The sequence below is a fragment of the Alexandromys fortis genome, unplaced genomic scaffold (genome assembly GCF_014885135.2).
Source record: "Alexandromys fortis isolate MF-2015 unplaced genomic scaffold, M_Fortis_MF-2015_v1.1 scaffold_53, whole genome shotgun sequence".
Taxonomy (NCBI): Eukaryota; Metazoa; Chordata; class Mammalia; order Rodentia; family Cricetidae; genus Alexandromys; species Alexandromys fortis.
In genome coordinates, this window is record NW_026067939.1 from 5,637,185 (window position 1) to 5,654,778 (window position 17,594).

General features: G+C 45.2%; 1 protein-coding gene across 6 annotated transcripts in view; it reads left to right on the forward strand.

Moving 5' to 3' along the window:
• The window catches only part of Schip1 (schwannomin interacting protein 1), a 152,242-nt gene that overhangs the window by 89,851 nt on the left and 44,797 nt on the right, over positions 1–17,594 (forward strand). The window contains exon 1 of one of the 6 annotated variants that reach the window (XM_050147523.1): positions 6,996–7,263. The exons of the other annotated variants lie outside the window; for them this stretch is intronic. Within the exon in view, the coding sequence (XP_050003480.1) occupies positions 7,234–7,263 (30 nt within the window). The 5' untranslated portion in view covers positions 6,996–7,233. Of the gene's footprint in view, positions 1–6,995; positions 7,264–17,594 lie in introns of those variants that run through there. 6 annotated transcript variants of the gene reach the window in all.

Sequence of the window (17,594 nt, forward strand, 5' to 3'; positions counted from 1 at the left end):
GGAACTCAGCAGAACCACTAGAGAATCTTCGGAAAAGTTTTCCCTATAATCGTCCTGCCTCTCGGATCTCCCTCAAGCCTTAGCCTCCCGCTACGGTGAAGGCTGTTCCACCAACTTTATCCCAAACCCACCAGAACATCCTCCCTAGTGAGAATTCCTCTGTAACCTGGCATTCACGCGTTCCTTTTGAAAATGGAATGAACGCACACCAGGTGTGCCTCATCAACTCCTCCACTACGTGGCTTTTCCGCTACTTCCAGCCATTGCCCTCACATTGCTGTGGGAGCACGTTCTGCTCCTTCAGCCAATAGCCTTTAAGATACCAGCCCACTGGGGCGTGGTCTCATACTTTTAAAAAGCAGCAGGGACCTTGTGCCTGCTCTCTCTTGCTTCTAGCTCCTGTTCAGGCTACTAGACTCTGTTTCTGTTTGAGCTCAGAGGAGTGTTGTTTAGGACGGTGATCTGTAAGTTGTCCCCTTAAATAAATAACCTTCTATTATCCTAATTCTGAACTGGTGTGGGATTGTTTTACGGCATCATCACACTACCCCTTCTGGTTGCTTCCTCCCCTGATGCCCACCTCCCATGTAGCTCTCCACTCTCTTTTAAGCTTTATTTTTATTTTATGTATGTATAGGTGTTTTGCCTGCATGTCTGTGTGTGCTTGGTGCCTGTGGAAACGAAGAGAGGAGGTCAGATCCCCTGGCACTAGAGTTACAGACGGTTGTTAACCACCACGTAGTTTCTGGACTCTAACCAAGGTCCTCTAGAAGAGAAGCCAGTGTTCTGAACTACTGACCCTTCTCTCCAGCCCTTGGTCCTGCACTCATAAACACCAGCAAGGTTCTGTAATATGTTCATGAAACCACCCAGGTACTCTGAATGTTCAAACAAGATGGTTTACAAACTGCCCTCTTGACTCAGTCTCTCCGCTTCTTAACCACAGCTGCAGGGCTTTCTGCCCCAATACTAGTCTGCTCACAGTTTCAGATGAATAACCTACACCTTCCTCTTTGTCAGAGCACAGGGCTCTGGCTGACTCTGTCCTCCTGTCCTGATGTCTGTCAGTTCCTGCCTCTCTCTCTCCTGTACCCTTGCCTGATGCGTCACCTTCCTCTTGCCTTGCTGACCACATCCCAATGGCTGCTTGCCCTGAAACTGTGAACTTTCACCCAAAGACTAGCCTTAGGTGTATGCAATTGTAAATCACCTCAAGTCAGCTTCATTCAACACAAATATGTGAATTTATTGTATTACAGTTATGGACTTTAAAACTCCAACGGAATTCTGACTTGGCAAAAATCAGGATGCCAACTGAACTGTGCTCCTTTGGGAGGTTCTGGAGAAAATTCACCTTCTGCTTCTGAGCAACTGGTCATCCTTTGCTTGTGCGTCTTCCTCTGTCTTCAAAGCTGACATCACCAGGCAAACCTTTCTCATATTGGGGGGGGGGCTGGGTTTAGTTTGCTATTTTTTGGTGTGCACGTGTGTGTGAGCGTATGCCTGTGTGTGTATGTGTATGTGTGTGTGTGTGTGTGTGTGTGTGTGTGTGTGTATTTGTTGCTAGATTCTGAGATAAGGACTTGCTGGATATCCCAGGCTACCCCCAGTCTCTTCAATAACAGGATTACAGTCATGTACCATTGTGTCTGTTGGGATAGAAGCTCTGAGAAAATTTAAATCACTCTGAGAAAAATGGAAATTCAAGAAGTGAGCAACATTTTTGCAGTCTCATCTTCACCCTCGCGGAGGGTTCTCTCCCTCGTCTCAATTCCTAGTGAGCACACACACAGAATCTCTTCCGAAGCCTTTGGTTTGCTCCTGGTTCTGTACAGTTACCCTGGACTGTAATCCTACCAAACCCTGAGGGCAGACCCCCTGCTTTGAATTTTACCTACTAGAAATTTATTTTTATTACAAGGTTGTAAGAATCAAGGGAGCCATCGGGGGAAGTCCTTGCGGGACTGCGAAGCATCTTCAAAGAATTTGTGACGCATGGACACCAGAATTAGTGACAACACAGGAACCCTCCCCCCTTCTTTAGACTGGACATTCAAGGGCTCTGATGGCCAAAGGACTAATTTCACTCCTAACCTCTCTTCCTTTATCATCCTAAAAAGTAGCATACCTTAAAGCTGCAGGACACCAGTGGTTGGCTTCCCATGTTGCAGAAGACAGTTACTGCCTTCCTGGCCAGGCTTGTTGCTTCTTTTCCGACCCCTGACATTTCACTGGGAATATTTTGAGGTAGAGATTTATGTCACGTGTACTAATTTATGTATTAGTTTCTTTTCAGAGCCCAGGACTCTTTGCCCTTTACAAATGCGGATTTATATCCCACTTACGAGTCTGAAATGGATGTTTTGCTAAACACGCCTTGTCAGAGCTTCCCATTGGCATGGCCCTCTGCTCATCCGTCAGTTCATTGCATTTATTTGATTCATCTCAGTGTGAGTTTCATGCATCAATAAATGTCCCTGTAAATGCTTTAGCTTGTATTTTTTTCACTGGAGTAAAAAAAAAATGAGTAATGAATTTTTTTTGATCTTTTGAGGTAATTACTATATATAATAAAATGCACAAATCTTAGATGTTTTACTCAATGAAGGTTGACAAATGCATATATCTAGGGAAGCAGTCTGCTTTTGTAACCTCTGCCAGAAAGCCTCCCATGCCCCTGCACATCAGTCTCTGACCCAAGTTCACCTCTGAACTGGTGCTGAAATGACCTCTGGATGTGACTTTTCAATCCTATAGTTACCATTCAAAACAGTTCTCTGGGGCTCGGAAGATGCTCAGAAGTTAAGAGCACTTGCTGCTCTTCCAGAGGACCCAGGTTCCAGTTCCAGCTCTCACAGGCTGTTCATAACTAACTGTAACTCCACTCCTGGGGTCTTTGACCCTCTCCTGGCCTCCATGGGCTCACAATGCGTGTGGTGCACAGACATACATGCAAGTAAACACCTATACACATAAAATAAGTAATAAATGTGTTGGCGGAGGCCGCTCAGACCCAAAAGAATTACACAGAAACTATATTATTTGCACTATCTGAAACTAACCTATCTCTATTAATCTGTGCATCACCTCAATGTCATGGCCTACCAGCAAAGTTTTGGCAGGCTCTAGCTTAGGTGTCTGTCTCCTGTGGCAGCTACATGGCTTCTCTCTGACTCCGCCTACTCTCTATATATCTTTTCCTGCCTGGCTATATTCTGTTAAGCCATTGGCTGGAACAGCTTTATTCATTAACCAATGAAAGCAACGCATAGACAGAAAGACCTCCCACACCATAAATGCAAGAGAAAAATTATTAAAACCATTGTGCATTGTGTTTCTCCTATTTACCACAAAAGGAAAAAAAACATTTTTTTTTTGAGATTTAAAAGCCCAACTATTTTACAACGGCATCCACATGAATGTTAACTGAGAAACACTAACTTTTTTTTCCTTGCACACATATCTTGAATCAAATTTAAATGAGACCACACTCACTGATTTTGGTTTGTACCTGCTTTGGCCTAGTCCAGGTGAGTTGGTTTCTGCTGCATCCTACTGAACGTATCTCTTATTCTATCCAGGCTGCTGTACACTGGACATTCAGGGGCTCCTAAACAATAGAAATTTATTCTTGTCCTTCTGGAAGTTTGGTAATCTCTGACCAAATCCCTGCAGGGTCAGTGCTAGCGAGGCCCTGCTTGCTGTCACAGATAGCCAGTTCTCACTGCGATCTAATGTGGTAGAGGTGCAAGGCTAACCTAACCCTAAGCCTGGACCATCTTTCGAGAGGACACGGATTCCGTTCATGGGGGCTGCTCCTCTTGGTATCTTCACACTGCAGATAAACTGTCTGTTTATCAGGAAAGCAGCCTCATTGGGCATAGAGGCCACTCCATTGGTAGGAACCTGGAAAATAGAATTCCTTTCTTGCTTTTCCTTCCTGGGACACTCTTTTTAGTAACACCCTTCGAACTCAGTTTACATATCTGCAAGGCAAGCATTTTGGATGAAATAGTTTCTGGAGGTCCCATCTAAATATGAAATATCAATAGTCTAGGGGTGGTTTTTTTCTTTTTTGGCCTTTATTTGTTTTTTTATTTCATTGTGTAGGCCAGACTGTCCACAAACTTAATCCTCATGCCTCAGCCTTTTCTATACTGGAATCACAGATGCACAGCACAGTGCAGTGTCTGCTACTCAACTCCACACTTAAATTTTTTTAAGTGCGTGCGTATGTGTGCATGTGCACACGCACGTGTGTAGATCAGCGGACAGAGTCTGTTCTTCTCCTCTACCTTTATGTGAGTTCCAGGAATCAAACTGAAGTCGGACTTCCCCAGCAAGAGCATCTGCCCACTGAGACATCCTAGCTGTCCTTCAGCTCAAATGGTTTCAATGGGAAGTGAAACTAAAAAGAATTGTAACAAAGAATCAGTGTTCTATAGACTGCACTTAAAACGGAAAGATTGTCAGTCTTTTTAGACAAAAGTAACAGATATTAATGGTTGCTGGCTTGTTTTAGCTTAAATGTTCTTGGGGCATCTGGTTTTTGTTTAAAACTTTTTTTTTCTTGCTTTCTTTTTCCTGTACCGGCACATCATAATTTAAATCATAACATAAAGTCCTTTCCGATGGATAGTTACTCAGACGGGCCTGCTAAATGCATCCCTTTTTGTCTTGTTTATACTTTTTGGGAGGGGTGTGATTGACAGCGGTTGGGATGCAAGGGTCAGAAATCTGTTCTCTCCAAAGGCCTCTGAGTCACTTCCACTGTCTCTGGAACAGCTACTGTGAAGAGTGCGATCATGTTTAGACTTTTAAAAAGGGAAAAAAAAAAAACAAAAAAAAAAAAAACCCACAAAAAAAAAAACACAACACTTGACAAATGTCTCCAGAAGTTTATGTAATAATATATTCCAGAACCCCCGGTATTTTAGAGAACAGAGTCCAGAAAGTGTTGTTTTTTTTTTTTTTTTTTTTCCCAGCTCTGTGTGGAAATCTATTCCTGTGTCATAGATTCCTTTCCAGATCTTCGACTTGGGAACCTGAGTCAGGAGATCAATGGCCTTTGCAGTGGGCTGCCCTGTCTTGGACAGCAGAGAGTGAGAGCCACACGCCTACTCCCTGCACTCCCCATATGGTTCTCTGCTCTGTGCGGACAGCAAGGAAAGCCACAGCTTGGGCAGCCTGAGTTACTTGATTCGCTTTCCTGTAGCCTTTGTCTTTCCTCCATCTTGTGTTTGAGCAGACTTGTTGCTATCCCCAGACTCTGGCTTTACTAGTGCCTACTCCTTGTCCAGCATGGCCACCTCTCTCTGTACTGGAGGGAAATGAGGCAAGGGATTCTGCAGGACACAGGATACGGTGCCTCTTCCTGTACCCCACTGCTCTAATTTAGAGCCTGTGAGAACACAGGGGTTGGGCCGCTCCTATCCTATTTATTCTACTAGTGAGATAAGAGGCCTGAAATGGGTGTACACGTGGGTGACCGTAAAGCTAAATAAAAAAGTAGCTTAAAATGTTAACCTCGAGAACTTTCTCCTTTAAGGTATGATGGTTTGAAGCTAGTCATGTCTGTTCTGAGGACCAATTACGTCAACAAGGGTCAGAAAGATAATCGTTGAGTTAACGTGCTTGTCACCAAGGCTGATGACCTGGGTTTTATCCTTGGAACCCATATGGTAGAGGGGGAAAAAACTGACCTACCCACCTCCCACACTCCAGGGCACACCCATCCTACAGGGAGACAGAAATAAAGAGACAACAATATGAATTCTTTGGGGCAACCAAAGAATATAAATGAGGAAATTTTATTGTTTTTTGCTCTTAATTTTATATAACCAGCTTGAAGAATTTACAGGCCTCCTAGGTACCCCAGAGTCCTAGAGTGGCGCTTGAGACCATTCTGATTGGCCCTGGTTTTCTCCCAGAAATATATGATCTAACTGGTATTTCATTTGATGATCTATCCCAGGGTTTATCTATGCTATGTTTGAGTGTCTGTCTAGTCAAGTAAGTACTAGATAATGGACACATGCAAGGCCCTACTTTAAAGGAAAAAAATAAAAAGACCTGCAGATTAGAGTTCAAAGGGAAGATATTATTTTAGAATAGATCTTTTTACCACATTAACAAAGTAAAAAATTAAAAACTTATGTGGAGAAAGTCTCTGAATTAATTATAAAAGGTAAATTGAGATTTCATCAACTAGCAGGTATAGACCCAGCAGAAATTATAGTGCCTTTCACTACCGATGAAATAAAAAAGTTATGGGAAGACAATGAACCATGGCAAAGAGCTTGTGCTAATTTTTTGGGAGAAATTAATAGCAACTATCTTAAAAGCGATAGGCTTAACCTTATAAAGAGAACTTCTTGGATTCTTTCATTATAGTGAGTCTAACATTTTAATGAGTTTACCCCAAAATTATAGAAATAATGGTTGCATTATATTTTTGTTTGTCTTAAAACAGTTAAGAAAAAAATGAGATATCATTTTTTAAAAATTACAAAACAATACTTACTTTAAAGAAAGCCTGTTTTTTAGTTAGAAAGTTGACAAGACACTGTAAAAGACGCGTCTCTGAAGCATGAATACAAACCTTGCATGTTAGTATACCCTTTAGCACGGTAGAAGTTCTGAACGGATCTTTAAGGCTTGGCTTTCGTAAGCACAAACCAAGCAGCATTAGTGGGCAGGAAGGATGCTGCCTCAGGTTAGGAATGTCCAACTGCAGCATTGATTTGTGTCTGTCTCCCCCCCCCCACACACACACCCTCTCTCTCTCCCTCGCTGGCCTTTTTCTCTTTAATGAGTGCTAGAATGTTTCCACATCAGTTAACTGCCTTCATAAAGCACCAGAAGGTCACACCAGCCCCAGACAGATCCTTTTCTTTGTGCCTATAATATAATTGGCTGATTGTGCGGGTGATGCGCCCGCCCCCTCCCCCAGGCAGGTCCCAGCTCGGCTCAGCAGCCTGCCTCCCGGTTCCGGAGGAGCAGAGCAGCTCAGACGCTGCCGAACGAGCGTGTGAGCTCGGTGGCTGCGCGCTTCCCAACACAGGCAGTGCCACTGCGCAGGTTGCTCGGCGGAACAGCATCCATTTTAATCTGCGGGGAGCCCCTGCCTAACCAGGGCGTTCTCCCTCCCGCGCCTGTGGATGCTCGGCGCTTCCCCTGCGCAGCCTCGCCCAGCAGTTCAGTTTTAGGGTCCGCGCCCTAGGATGCTCTGAGATGGTACATCAGGAGAACTGCTCGTACCAGGTAAGGTTGGAAAAGCCTGATTTTAAGGCCCTCGCCCTATGGGAGAGGCCTTCCTCTTCTAGGGCAGCAGGTTGCCTCTTGCTGGATTTTTCAGGGGATTTTGCCGTCCTGGGCTCCACTCCCGGCCTTCATTACATACAGTATCTGAATTCTAATGAGGCTTTCTGGGGAGTAATGGGGCAGAAACACTGCTTCTTTGGCCTTTAAAGCGTTTGTGGAGCACATGGAGGTAAGGCGTGCACACTGTAGGTCTGTGCAAATGAGAAACTGCTCTGAACTGTAATTGAATTTAAAGGGTTCATAGGCACAACACTGAAAAACAGGATCGTTGCTCATTGCATAAGAGGCACATTAGTTAGCATCTAGTTTTTAAGACTGTCTATGAGAAAATTATGTATGTCAAGGGTCCTGATTGATAATCTTGGAATTTTTCATAAGCCAGTCAGCAGGCATTTGGCATTTCAAGTTGTACTTGTATGCCTTTAATGAACCGGTTTTTATCAGCATGCTCTTTTAAATGGTTAATAGGTAAGCATGGTGGTGCCTGTATGGATTAAAAACTTCATATAGAAAAAAATTAATAACATGTTCATCTCTTAATGTGTCAATTGGCTATCTGGAGCTAGGAATTAAACACTTCAGACAATTTCCAAAGCTCCCTTCTAGAATGTTTCATAACTCCTCCCTCCCGCTTGTACTGTGGAGACAACACTGTAAACAGCAAGAGCCATTCTCAGAGAAATCACTCTGGGCCGTGGCAGGCATGATTGGCTCACATCCTGGGTGGCTGGTCTTGGGGTCTTACTCACCTGATGGAGTTTCTCAGAGACCAGCCACCCTAACAATGCCTCTTCCTCATGAGCGGTAGTGCTACTTGAGACAGGTTACCTTGAACAGGTGTTTCTCTGAGGGTCAGATTTCACAGGGTGCATGTCTGCAGGCAGAATGGTTCATTTCACAGGACTCCCGGCAGCTGTTGCTAGCCTAGAGATGCATGCCTGTAAGATATGTTTGTATGCTATTTTTTTATGCTTAATAATTGGAATTTTATAATCGGGGACCTGTTTTGTAGTGTTTTCATCTTACGGGGCATTTAGTTACATGCATGAATCCTTAAGTATCAAGATTTATTCTTCCCAGGATTCTTTCAGACAGAGAGACAGAGCGCCGAGAAAAGAGCCACATATTTAGGGTGGGGAACACCAGGCATCCACGGAGAGTCTAGTGTGTGGGTGGCTCCATATGGCTGCGGGAGATTAAATTATTGTCATAATTAAAATAGTTTTTCATCTCTCTTTTCAGAGAAGCTCTGTAATTTATGTTGGAGGGCAGATGACTAGAGGATCACCCCCTATATTTTCTCATTAGGTCGAACGTGAAGTCATTGTTTTTGGGGGGGAGGTGAAAAATGGTCAGCATCAGCGATTTCATCTGGAGAGGGAGGGGCCGTGTTAGCCAAACGTTTCTTCCAAAGGAAGACGGATAGCTCTGACTTGATAGGAACTCAATATTTAACAGTGCCACCGTGTACTTAATAGTCTTGAGGTCTCTATTGCTTATTTCCACAGTAAGATGACGTGTGATAGGTTGATAATGGTAGCTAATACACAGTGTGTCAACAATGGAGGTTGGTAGAGGAGGCCTGTGTGTAGACTCTTGAAATGCTTTCCTTCAGAGATAACTAACAAAAACAGGAGCGTCAGCCTTGGAGCCAAGTCTCAATCCTGCTTAGAAACCTGAGTTTTAGAGCCCATCTGGCATCCCGTATGACTGGGTTTAGAAAAAGTGATTTCTCTACAGTCTTAGCTTGATGTGGTCTTAAGTAACTGGTGATATCAACAAACTGATTTTTTTCCCCAGAAACTTCCCCGTCCCCCCTCCCTTTTTTAAAATGAGGGCCTATTTATTTGTTAGAAATGGTAATGCAGACTGGTTGTGGCATATTGCTTAGGTTAGTGGGGTTTGGGTTTTGTGGGGGGTTGTTTTGTTTTTTTAAACAGAATCTCACTATGTCGCCCTAGCTGCTATGAAACTCACTATGTATACAAGGCTGGCTTTGAACTCATAGAGATCATCCTACCCCTGTGCAAACTGCTCCCAGCAGGCTAGCATTTTTAATGAGTTAACAGAATTTCATTGGAGGATTGATTACTTTCTAAAACTGAGATTTCTAGAGAACATTCTAGTGTAGTGGTCATGAGTGGGAGTTCAGACCCCACTCTCCTGAATTTTGCATGCGTGTTTTGCTTCATACACATATACATACACACACACACACACACACACACACACACACACACACACACACACATATATATATATATATATATATATATATATATATATAGAGAGAGAGAGAGAGAGAGAGAGAGAGAGAGAGAGAGTTAGAGTTAGATTTGGACCACTGCCGTTGCTGTCACCCTCATTTCAATACTTCCTTGTCTCAGTACTTACTCTTCCATCACCCACAGCTTGTTTTCAACACAGTATCCAGACGAAGTTGTTAAAGTCTGAGCAGGTACCATGTCTCTAGTTTTTTTGAAAGTTTATCATCCCACTTAGAAGAGGAACCCAGTTTTTCACAGGCCTGGACTTATACCAGTGTCTCCTGCACCCCCTCCCCATTTCCTCCTTCACTCTTCCTCTGTCAGCCCCTCTGGTCTCCCTGGCGCACCCCGCGCCCCTACGCCTTCTGTAGGGTTGTCCCATTTGGCGTTGGGTACACACTTGTGCTAAAACATTGTTCACCCTTTGTCTGAAATTCACAATGCTCCGAGCAGTCATGGGGGCCACCAGGCAACCTTCCCTGACACCTTGCTCTCTTTCTTCTGGCCTTTTCTGGAGCATCACATCTTTGGGTGGCATCTGTACACCGCACTCCACAAGCATCACGTTTTCCTAGTTCTGTTCCAACATTTTGATTGCAGTTCCCAATTTTGTTTTTCTACTGAGCGTTTATTACCTACCATTGATCAGTGCAGATTTGACCTAACTGTTTGTCCCTGGTCTGTTTCCATTGCTGTATGAAGATGGGTTTGTTTCTAAGTCCTCAGGTACCACAGGCAGATGTGTCTGACCAAGTGGAAAAGGCATTGAACACACTCATCTCCTTCCCTCGATGGACTTGGCTGTTATTCTGAGCAGGTTCCCCTCTTTCCCCCGTGTGTTAATTTTCTCATCTCTGAAATGGGTTTTCTCCTGTTGACACCACATGAGAGTTGTCTGGTCTCCTTCCAGAGGCCCCCTATCTGCACAAATCGGTCATCCCTCATTAGTTCAGAGCCACCTTGCCTGTGCAACTGTGTCTTCTGTAGTTTTGGACCCTCGCCAAGCCATGTGTCACTTTGGTCTCAACTGGTTCAGGCTGATAGAATCAGTTCTCCCCTATTGACGATTGTGCTGCCCACAAGTTTGGGTGCCTCTGCCAAAGCAAGTATCTTCTGTGCTCCAAGCAACTGAAACCAAGGGCGAGTGGGCAGAGGAATCCTGCTGCAGAATTTTTCATGATAGTTTCAGGTCACCCAGCTTTTGTCATGCCCCTCCCAGAGACATGTGTTGACATTTTCGGTCTTCACCCTGTTGGAAGAAAGAGCTGTCGACTTCCATTTTTCCAGTCTTGGGAGGAAGCCAATCTCTTCATGAAAGAATCTTGCCCGCTGCTTCAGGCCTGGAAGCCTTCAGAAGGCCCAAATTCTTCTAAATGCTTTTTGATAGACAGCCTAGAAATATTGTTAACTTGTAGGCACACATTTAGGTCAAGGGGTCCACTAAGCTTAAAATTTCCCAGATATTTTTTTTTCTCTTCTCCTGCAGTTTTGTTTTGGGGGTAAGGGCACACTGTGGAAACCACGGCAGGCTTTTTCACCCCTCCCTTGCTGTCGCTTAAATGACGGGCTCCGATCCAGATCACACCCTTGAATTCCGAGCCACTGTGGGAATGGAGAAAAGATAAAATGGCCCTCTTCTGCCTCCTCCCCAGCCATAGAGTCCCTCCTTCTGGTATGAGCAGGAATCTTTAACGTTTCTCTGTTCCCTTCAGAGACTTTGCAGACCCTTTGCCTGGCATGCCAAGCCTGGCAGAGATCCAAGCCCTGGACAAAGTACTCCTCCCTCCCTCCCTCCCTCCCTCCCTCCCTCCCTCCCTCCCTCCAGATCTGATGTTCTCCCCACATTTTCCCCCTGCTGCGCTGCCTCCAGCCAGGATGCCTTCCTCCCACACACCACCTGCCCACACCTCGTGCCAGCAACTTTCAAGGCGCAAATGCCACCACCACCTCCCGCAGAAAGCTTCCTCCTCCCCATGAAAATGTCTCTCCAGCACTCTTCCTTCTATTAGGACCTCCATACAGTGCTTAACCTAACCAGGGATCTGCCTCTCCGACTAGAGACAAGCCCCTGTATCAATTTCTAGAAGGCTCTGCCTTACACAGAGAGCATGTGTCTGTTAAATGCCTGCTGGACTGAACTGCATTTGCTGCCGCTGGTATGTTCGGAGCCCCAAGAATTGGAGAGCTATGCATATCTCTCCCTTGCAGCAGAGCTGACCCCAGGACTACACAGAGCAGCTACCAGGCCTCTGAGTTTTCGTCACTAATGCTCTAGACATCCTGTATGCCAGAACAAGACACAGAGCAGTGCGCAGCCAATGAGTAAAGGAGGTGCACGCACACCCAAGCCCACCAAGGGATAATGTGTGAAAGCGCCTGCATGTCTGCTCATTTCACCCCAGGATTTTGCCAGGGTGAAACCCGGGCTCTACTCTCAGGCACTTTTGCACTTTTTTTTTTCTATAAAGTTTATTATTATGTAAAAACCTATGCAATAAATAAAAATACCACGCACCAAAATTAGCCAGACCCAAAGTCTACACAAACTTAATGAGCTCCTATACAATTAGAATTGATATTCAAAACAGAAACGGTGAAGCTTCACGTGAAATTTTACACTCTGTCCAGGCACTTCCACACTTACTCAGAAATACCCTTCTCCCACCGCCCCCCGCTTCTCCTCAGTCCCTCTCCCTACCAGCACCTCTGCTCAGGACCAAACCCAGGGCCTCCTGGGCACAAGGCTACTGCCCTTCGCCAAGTTGTCTCATCTATCCCCAGTCTTTTTTTAGTTTTGACTTTGAAACACTGCAGCCCAGTGATCCTGGTGCCTTAGCTTCCCAGGTCGCTGAAATGATAGGCTCGTCCTACCAAGCCCAACTGCTGCTTCTGCTAATACATGAAGTTTCCTAAAGTTTTGTGTTTCTGTATTTATCTGTTTTCTTGTGGGAGACAGGTGGAGGGCATGGTGCACGATTTGCTGGGGGGGTTGGTTCTCCCCACCACCTTGTGAACTCAGGTCGTCAGGCTTGACAGCAAACACTTTTCCCTGCTGAGCCCTCTCAACTCGCCCCCGGCCCCCAGCATTTTACTGCATCCCTTTACAATACAGAGGGGTAATTTCACTGCCTCCTGAGCACTTCATTTTCTGGAGCAAAATGTTGTGGAAGTGGCCAGCTCACAAAACAAAAGATACCCTATCTTGGTCTCAGATGCTAAGCCAAAGGAGCCGAGCCGTGTAAGTAGTTCATCAAGATACCCTCAGACTCTCGGTAGAGAAAGCAGTAAACAGTCGTGCACGCTCAGATTCCGGTGGATTGTGTGATGGTTGACAGAAGCAGAGAAATCCATCTATCCCCGTTGGCACCAGCTCCTTTCCTTCTTCCTTCCTGAGAATGAGAGAACAAGGTATCAAGATGAAGTTCATCCTAGGGTCCCAGGATAAGCCTGGGTTCATCTGCACAGGGGAAGAAAACAACACTTCGGGCTTTTTAATGCTCAGTTTTGATGCAGGGTTTTAAATACAAGTTCAATGAAGTCATTTTCTTGACGAGTCTGTAGATTTTGCCCTAGCTGGAAAGTTTTTGTTTTCATGATAGACAGAGCTGAGATGCTTTGTCTTCGTCCTTTTGCCTGGCTAGAGAAGAGATGCGCTCTGCCTGTTGAGATCCAGTTTCCTTTCTAAGACGGTGGTAACAGTGACGAGAAAGTAATCCAGGGTATAAATAACTCTTATGTTTGTTTTAAGCCAAGATGTCTGAAAAAGACTGATTCTGGGCTCCCTCACAAAACCACTGGCAGGTGACAGGTGCTGGGGAGATGGCAGAGGGTCAGCTGGGCTCCCACTGTGGACTTCATCAGACACAGAGAGGCAGCACAGGGCATTCGTGTCGGGGCTCCGTCTTCGTGAGTCAGACGTCACCATCTAAAGAAGGAAAGTTTTAAAGCTCATTCTAATCCAAAGATCAGTTATTTTCTCTTGGAATGAGAACATTCCTTCCATTGGAATGGAAGGGATGGTGGTGATGGGGGGGGCGGGGGGAAATGTGACATCTCTGCGGTACAAAGTCACCGTACCAGAGCTTTTTGGAGAGTAGAAACCCCGCATTCATTCATATATGTGTGTGTGTGTGTGTGTGTGTGTATGTATACATTCACATATATACATATAGATGTGTGTATATAGAGATACAGATATAGATATATAGATATGCATATATATATGGATGCACATATAAATACATAATCTTGGATGAGCACTCACAGTCTCACAAACAGAGGGAAGCATTAATAGAGCTATATACCAACTGAGCCATTTTTCCATTATATATTTATATTCTCTCTACCGGGGAAAATTTGAAACTTTGATGCACACTGTATGGCAGCATCAGAAACCACTATGGCTCCCGAAATAGAAAGCAATTTGACAAAACTGCTGGCATTCTACAGAAAGCAGCCCTGGGGAAGCCTAGTGGCAGTCAGTGGAGGAGAGCCATTATGGGGCGGGGCACAGAGAGACACGTAATGAGGGCATTAGTGGTCCTACCTGGGAGCTGGGCTGTCGCCTGGCAGAAGGAGTGCAGAGGTGTTTCTGGTACGCGGGATTTTAGCCTGGCGGGAAGGTTTATGAACGTGGTCCTTGCTCTTTGGATGTGGTAACACATTTGATACTGGCTGCTTCCAGTACTGCCTCCCCGTCCCTGCACCTCCCAATCTCACTTTTTAAATGTTTTTAACCTACATTTTAAAAGCGCTGCAATTTTTCGTGGATTTTCTAGCCATAAGAGTATCTTTGTTGAAAATCTAACCAAATTCAAATGAGCTTTACATTAAAAAGTTTTATTTGGAAGGAGATTATAGCACTGAAGGTAGAATGGGATTTTAAAAGGTGGGTTTGGAAGGCTGAAGGGTTAAATATGATTAGCTGGAGTTTCCACCTTTGAACAGGAGAGGCTTTTGACAGCCCGTAAGTGATTTCCCAGTAATGCACTCAGGGTTCTCGGAGTCAATAATTCCCACCAATGGCTGATAATGATTATTTAAAAGCATTAGATCACATGAGAAATACGCCTTGCTGTTCAGAGCATGGCTTGGCGGTCTTGGATTTCAGGGTAGGGAGAGATTGTGAGAGGCCGTGAGCACGTTTTCTAAGAGAGAGCATTCGTATCTGGGCCTTACTTCTTCCCAGGGAATTCCCTTTAGGCCATTCTCTGCAAGAAGGATATGTAGTGTTGGCCTTAGCTTACGTAGCGACTTCAAAGCCTCCATGTATGTTCAGTTCCTGTCTGCCAAGGTGGTGGCTGGTTTTGTTTCGTCCACTTCTGTGTGCGTTAGGACCACTTTTTGCAAATGAAATTTATTACAGTGTTGATTTCGGGCAACAAAAAGCAGAGTCTTGCCAGCCTATTTGGAAGTGCAGTCTGAAGCAGAAGAAAGACAGCAAGTGATCATTTCCTTTCCCTACGCTCTCCAGCAGTACTTCGGAAATGGAAGATGCGTTTAGAAATCACAGGGCTTTCTCTTCAGACGTGCAGCCTCTGATGTGGGGGGCCTCCAGCGGGACCTGAGTGTTTGTGTTCTAGAGGCCTCTATGCTTTGTCGATGCCCTACTCCAAGAGTGACCTAGAATAAGAAAACTCTAGAACGCGTCCAAGATGGCTTTTGTCATGCATGACAGGACACTGACAGTCGGGTCACCCGGAAGGGGTTTGTTTGGGCAGTGAGCCTGTGTGCTGAAAACTCATCTAGGGAGTTGTAGAGTAGTGGCCCTGATTCTGGAGACTCCAGCAAGCTTCCGTGTCCCTGCTTCAGGCGGTGGCATGGGGCTGCTTGCCTAAGTACAGCACTTACGTGCGATGAGAAATGAGCGGTGGACCAGGAAGGTCCTTCGTGCGTTCCCGACGCTCATCCTCATCATTGTTGTACAGTCTAAGAACTTTCCAGGGTGGATTCAAGGGTCCTGTTTCTAAAAGAGAAAACATTATTTACATATGTGTTTATATGTTTGTATGCATGTATACAGTTAATGCATTGTTAGTAATACATTGTGTATTATATACATGCAAAATGCAAATGTATTTTTTGTAGAATTTGTACGTATAATTAATGATAAAAGCTTAGTTCTCCTGATTCGAACTGTGTACCCAGTTGAAATGAAGGTAAAAAGATATTGTTAGAACTTTGTGTGTCTTAATGTCCTCTCAGCTCTAAATGTTTATCGCTTTTGTCACGCTTGTTATTGGTTGTAGGTTGCTTAGTGGCGGGATGGGAACCCAAATAAGAGACTAAAATTGAACCTCAAATGGGGGAGGGGGATCTAGAAGTAAGTTCGGCTATGGTAACATTGTCTCTGCCGTGGAGAAGCCAGTTCTAGGCTCTACCTTGTAGGGTATGTACAGTCTTCCTGACCAAGCTACCCTGCATGCTGAGGTAATGGCTAGAATAAACATCCTCCAGGCAAGCGGCCGTCCTCCTTCCTCCGCCGGCCAGACTCACGCAGGTCCCACAGATGACATGGGTTGGAAAACACTAATGTTAGCTGTGCCTGCTTCTCACTGTTCACATGTGTGTCAGCTCTGCGCTGACCATTTAGCATATGCAAGGCCATGTCCCAGTCACTTGGGATGAATCAAATGAGCAAGCACAAATCCCTGTCCATAGGAAAAAAAAAAAAAAAGCCTAAAACGGTAAAAGCTGCCTGAAAGGGGCCACTGTGACTGAGCATGCCTTGGTGAAGCAGAGGGGAAGATTTTCCAGACTGTGTGCCGGGTCGTGAGGGCAGCAGCAGGAGGAGGTGTGTGGCAGAGCGTGCCGGGGTTCCAGATGTATGATTTTGAAAACAACTCAGCATCTGACATGGTTACCGGGTAGGGCCGTTGGATTTCTCTTCAGTGCATCCTAATTTTTTAAAAAAATACACTTTCATCATGCCTGTTTATTGCTTACTGGGGCAGCCAGTAGGGGGCTCTAGCACACCCATTTACAATGGTGGCCACCAAGGCAGAGGACCTAGGTTCAAATTCCTGCCTGACTACTGCCTAGTTACCAAGCCTTGTGAGTTTTTAAACATCGCTGTATCTCCCCCTCCCCCAGCTATAAAATGCAGCTCACAATAATCCATACTCCATGGGGTTAATGAAATGATTAAAGATGTTGAAGGCACAGGTAAGGTACCTGGCCCCAGTAAATGACAGCTATTGTCATGTGGTCACATGCCGTGTAAGATGTATGCTTCCTGCTTCTTTCGTTTCAACCCCGCCTCCTCTGTCCACACTAGGAGACAGAGGACCATTCAAAGCAGAGCATCGCTTTAACCCCATAGCCTTGATCTCCATGACTGCTCTGCATCGTGACCGCCAGCCCTAGCCAGCACTCAGGGGTCACTACTGTCGCACAATCCAGGACACTTCCAGCCTGCAAATAGGGGATCCCATCCGGAATGAGGGTCCTTGGGTTTGGACCTGCCTAAGACAGGGGGACCTCAGCAAAGGAGGAAGCCCTTGCAAGTGTGGCCCACAAGATGAAACTTGTCTCCGTGGTACCTGACAAAAGGGCTATTCATCCCCTTGGGAGGGGAGAGGGCTGGCTGGGAGGAGGATGGAATAAAAGGATTTAGATTTGGATCTGGGCTGCAAGAGGAAAATATTGGCCTGATAGAAGCAGTGCTACCGTAAAGCCCACGGAGACATGTTTATAGCCCAAGTCCAACACAAATTGAATTTAAAAATATTTGTGGAGAGAAATAGGTAAACAACTAAAGGTGAGCCTGTCAGAAGAGGTTAAGATGCCAAACAAGGTCGTATCGGATGGCATTTTGCTTCAGAACTGTTCTTAACGATGTTGCAGTTGCTAGGGAATGCGTATTGGAGAATTGACTGACTGGTACATTTGCAGTTTTCTGTGGGAGCATGTCAGAAGGTAAGGCCTGTTGCTAAGTGGAGGCTTGGCCTTTGCGTTCCTCTGTGGCTGGCTTTTCCTGTAAACTCTTTTGAAGTAATGGTATAT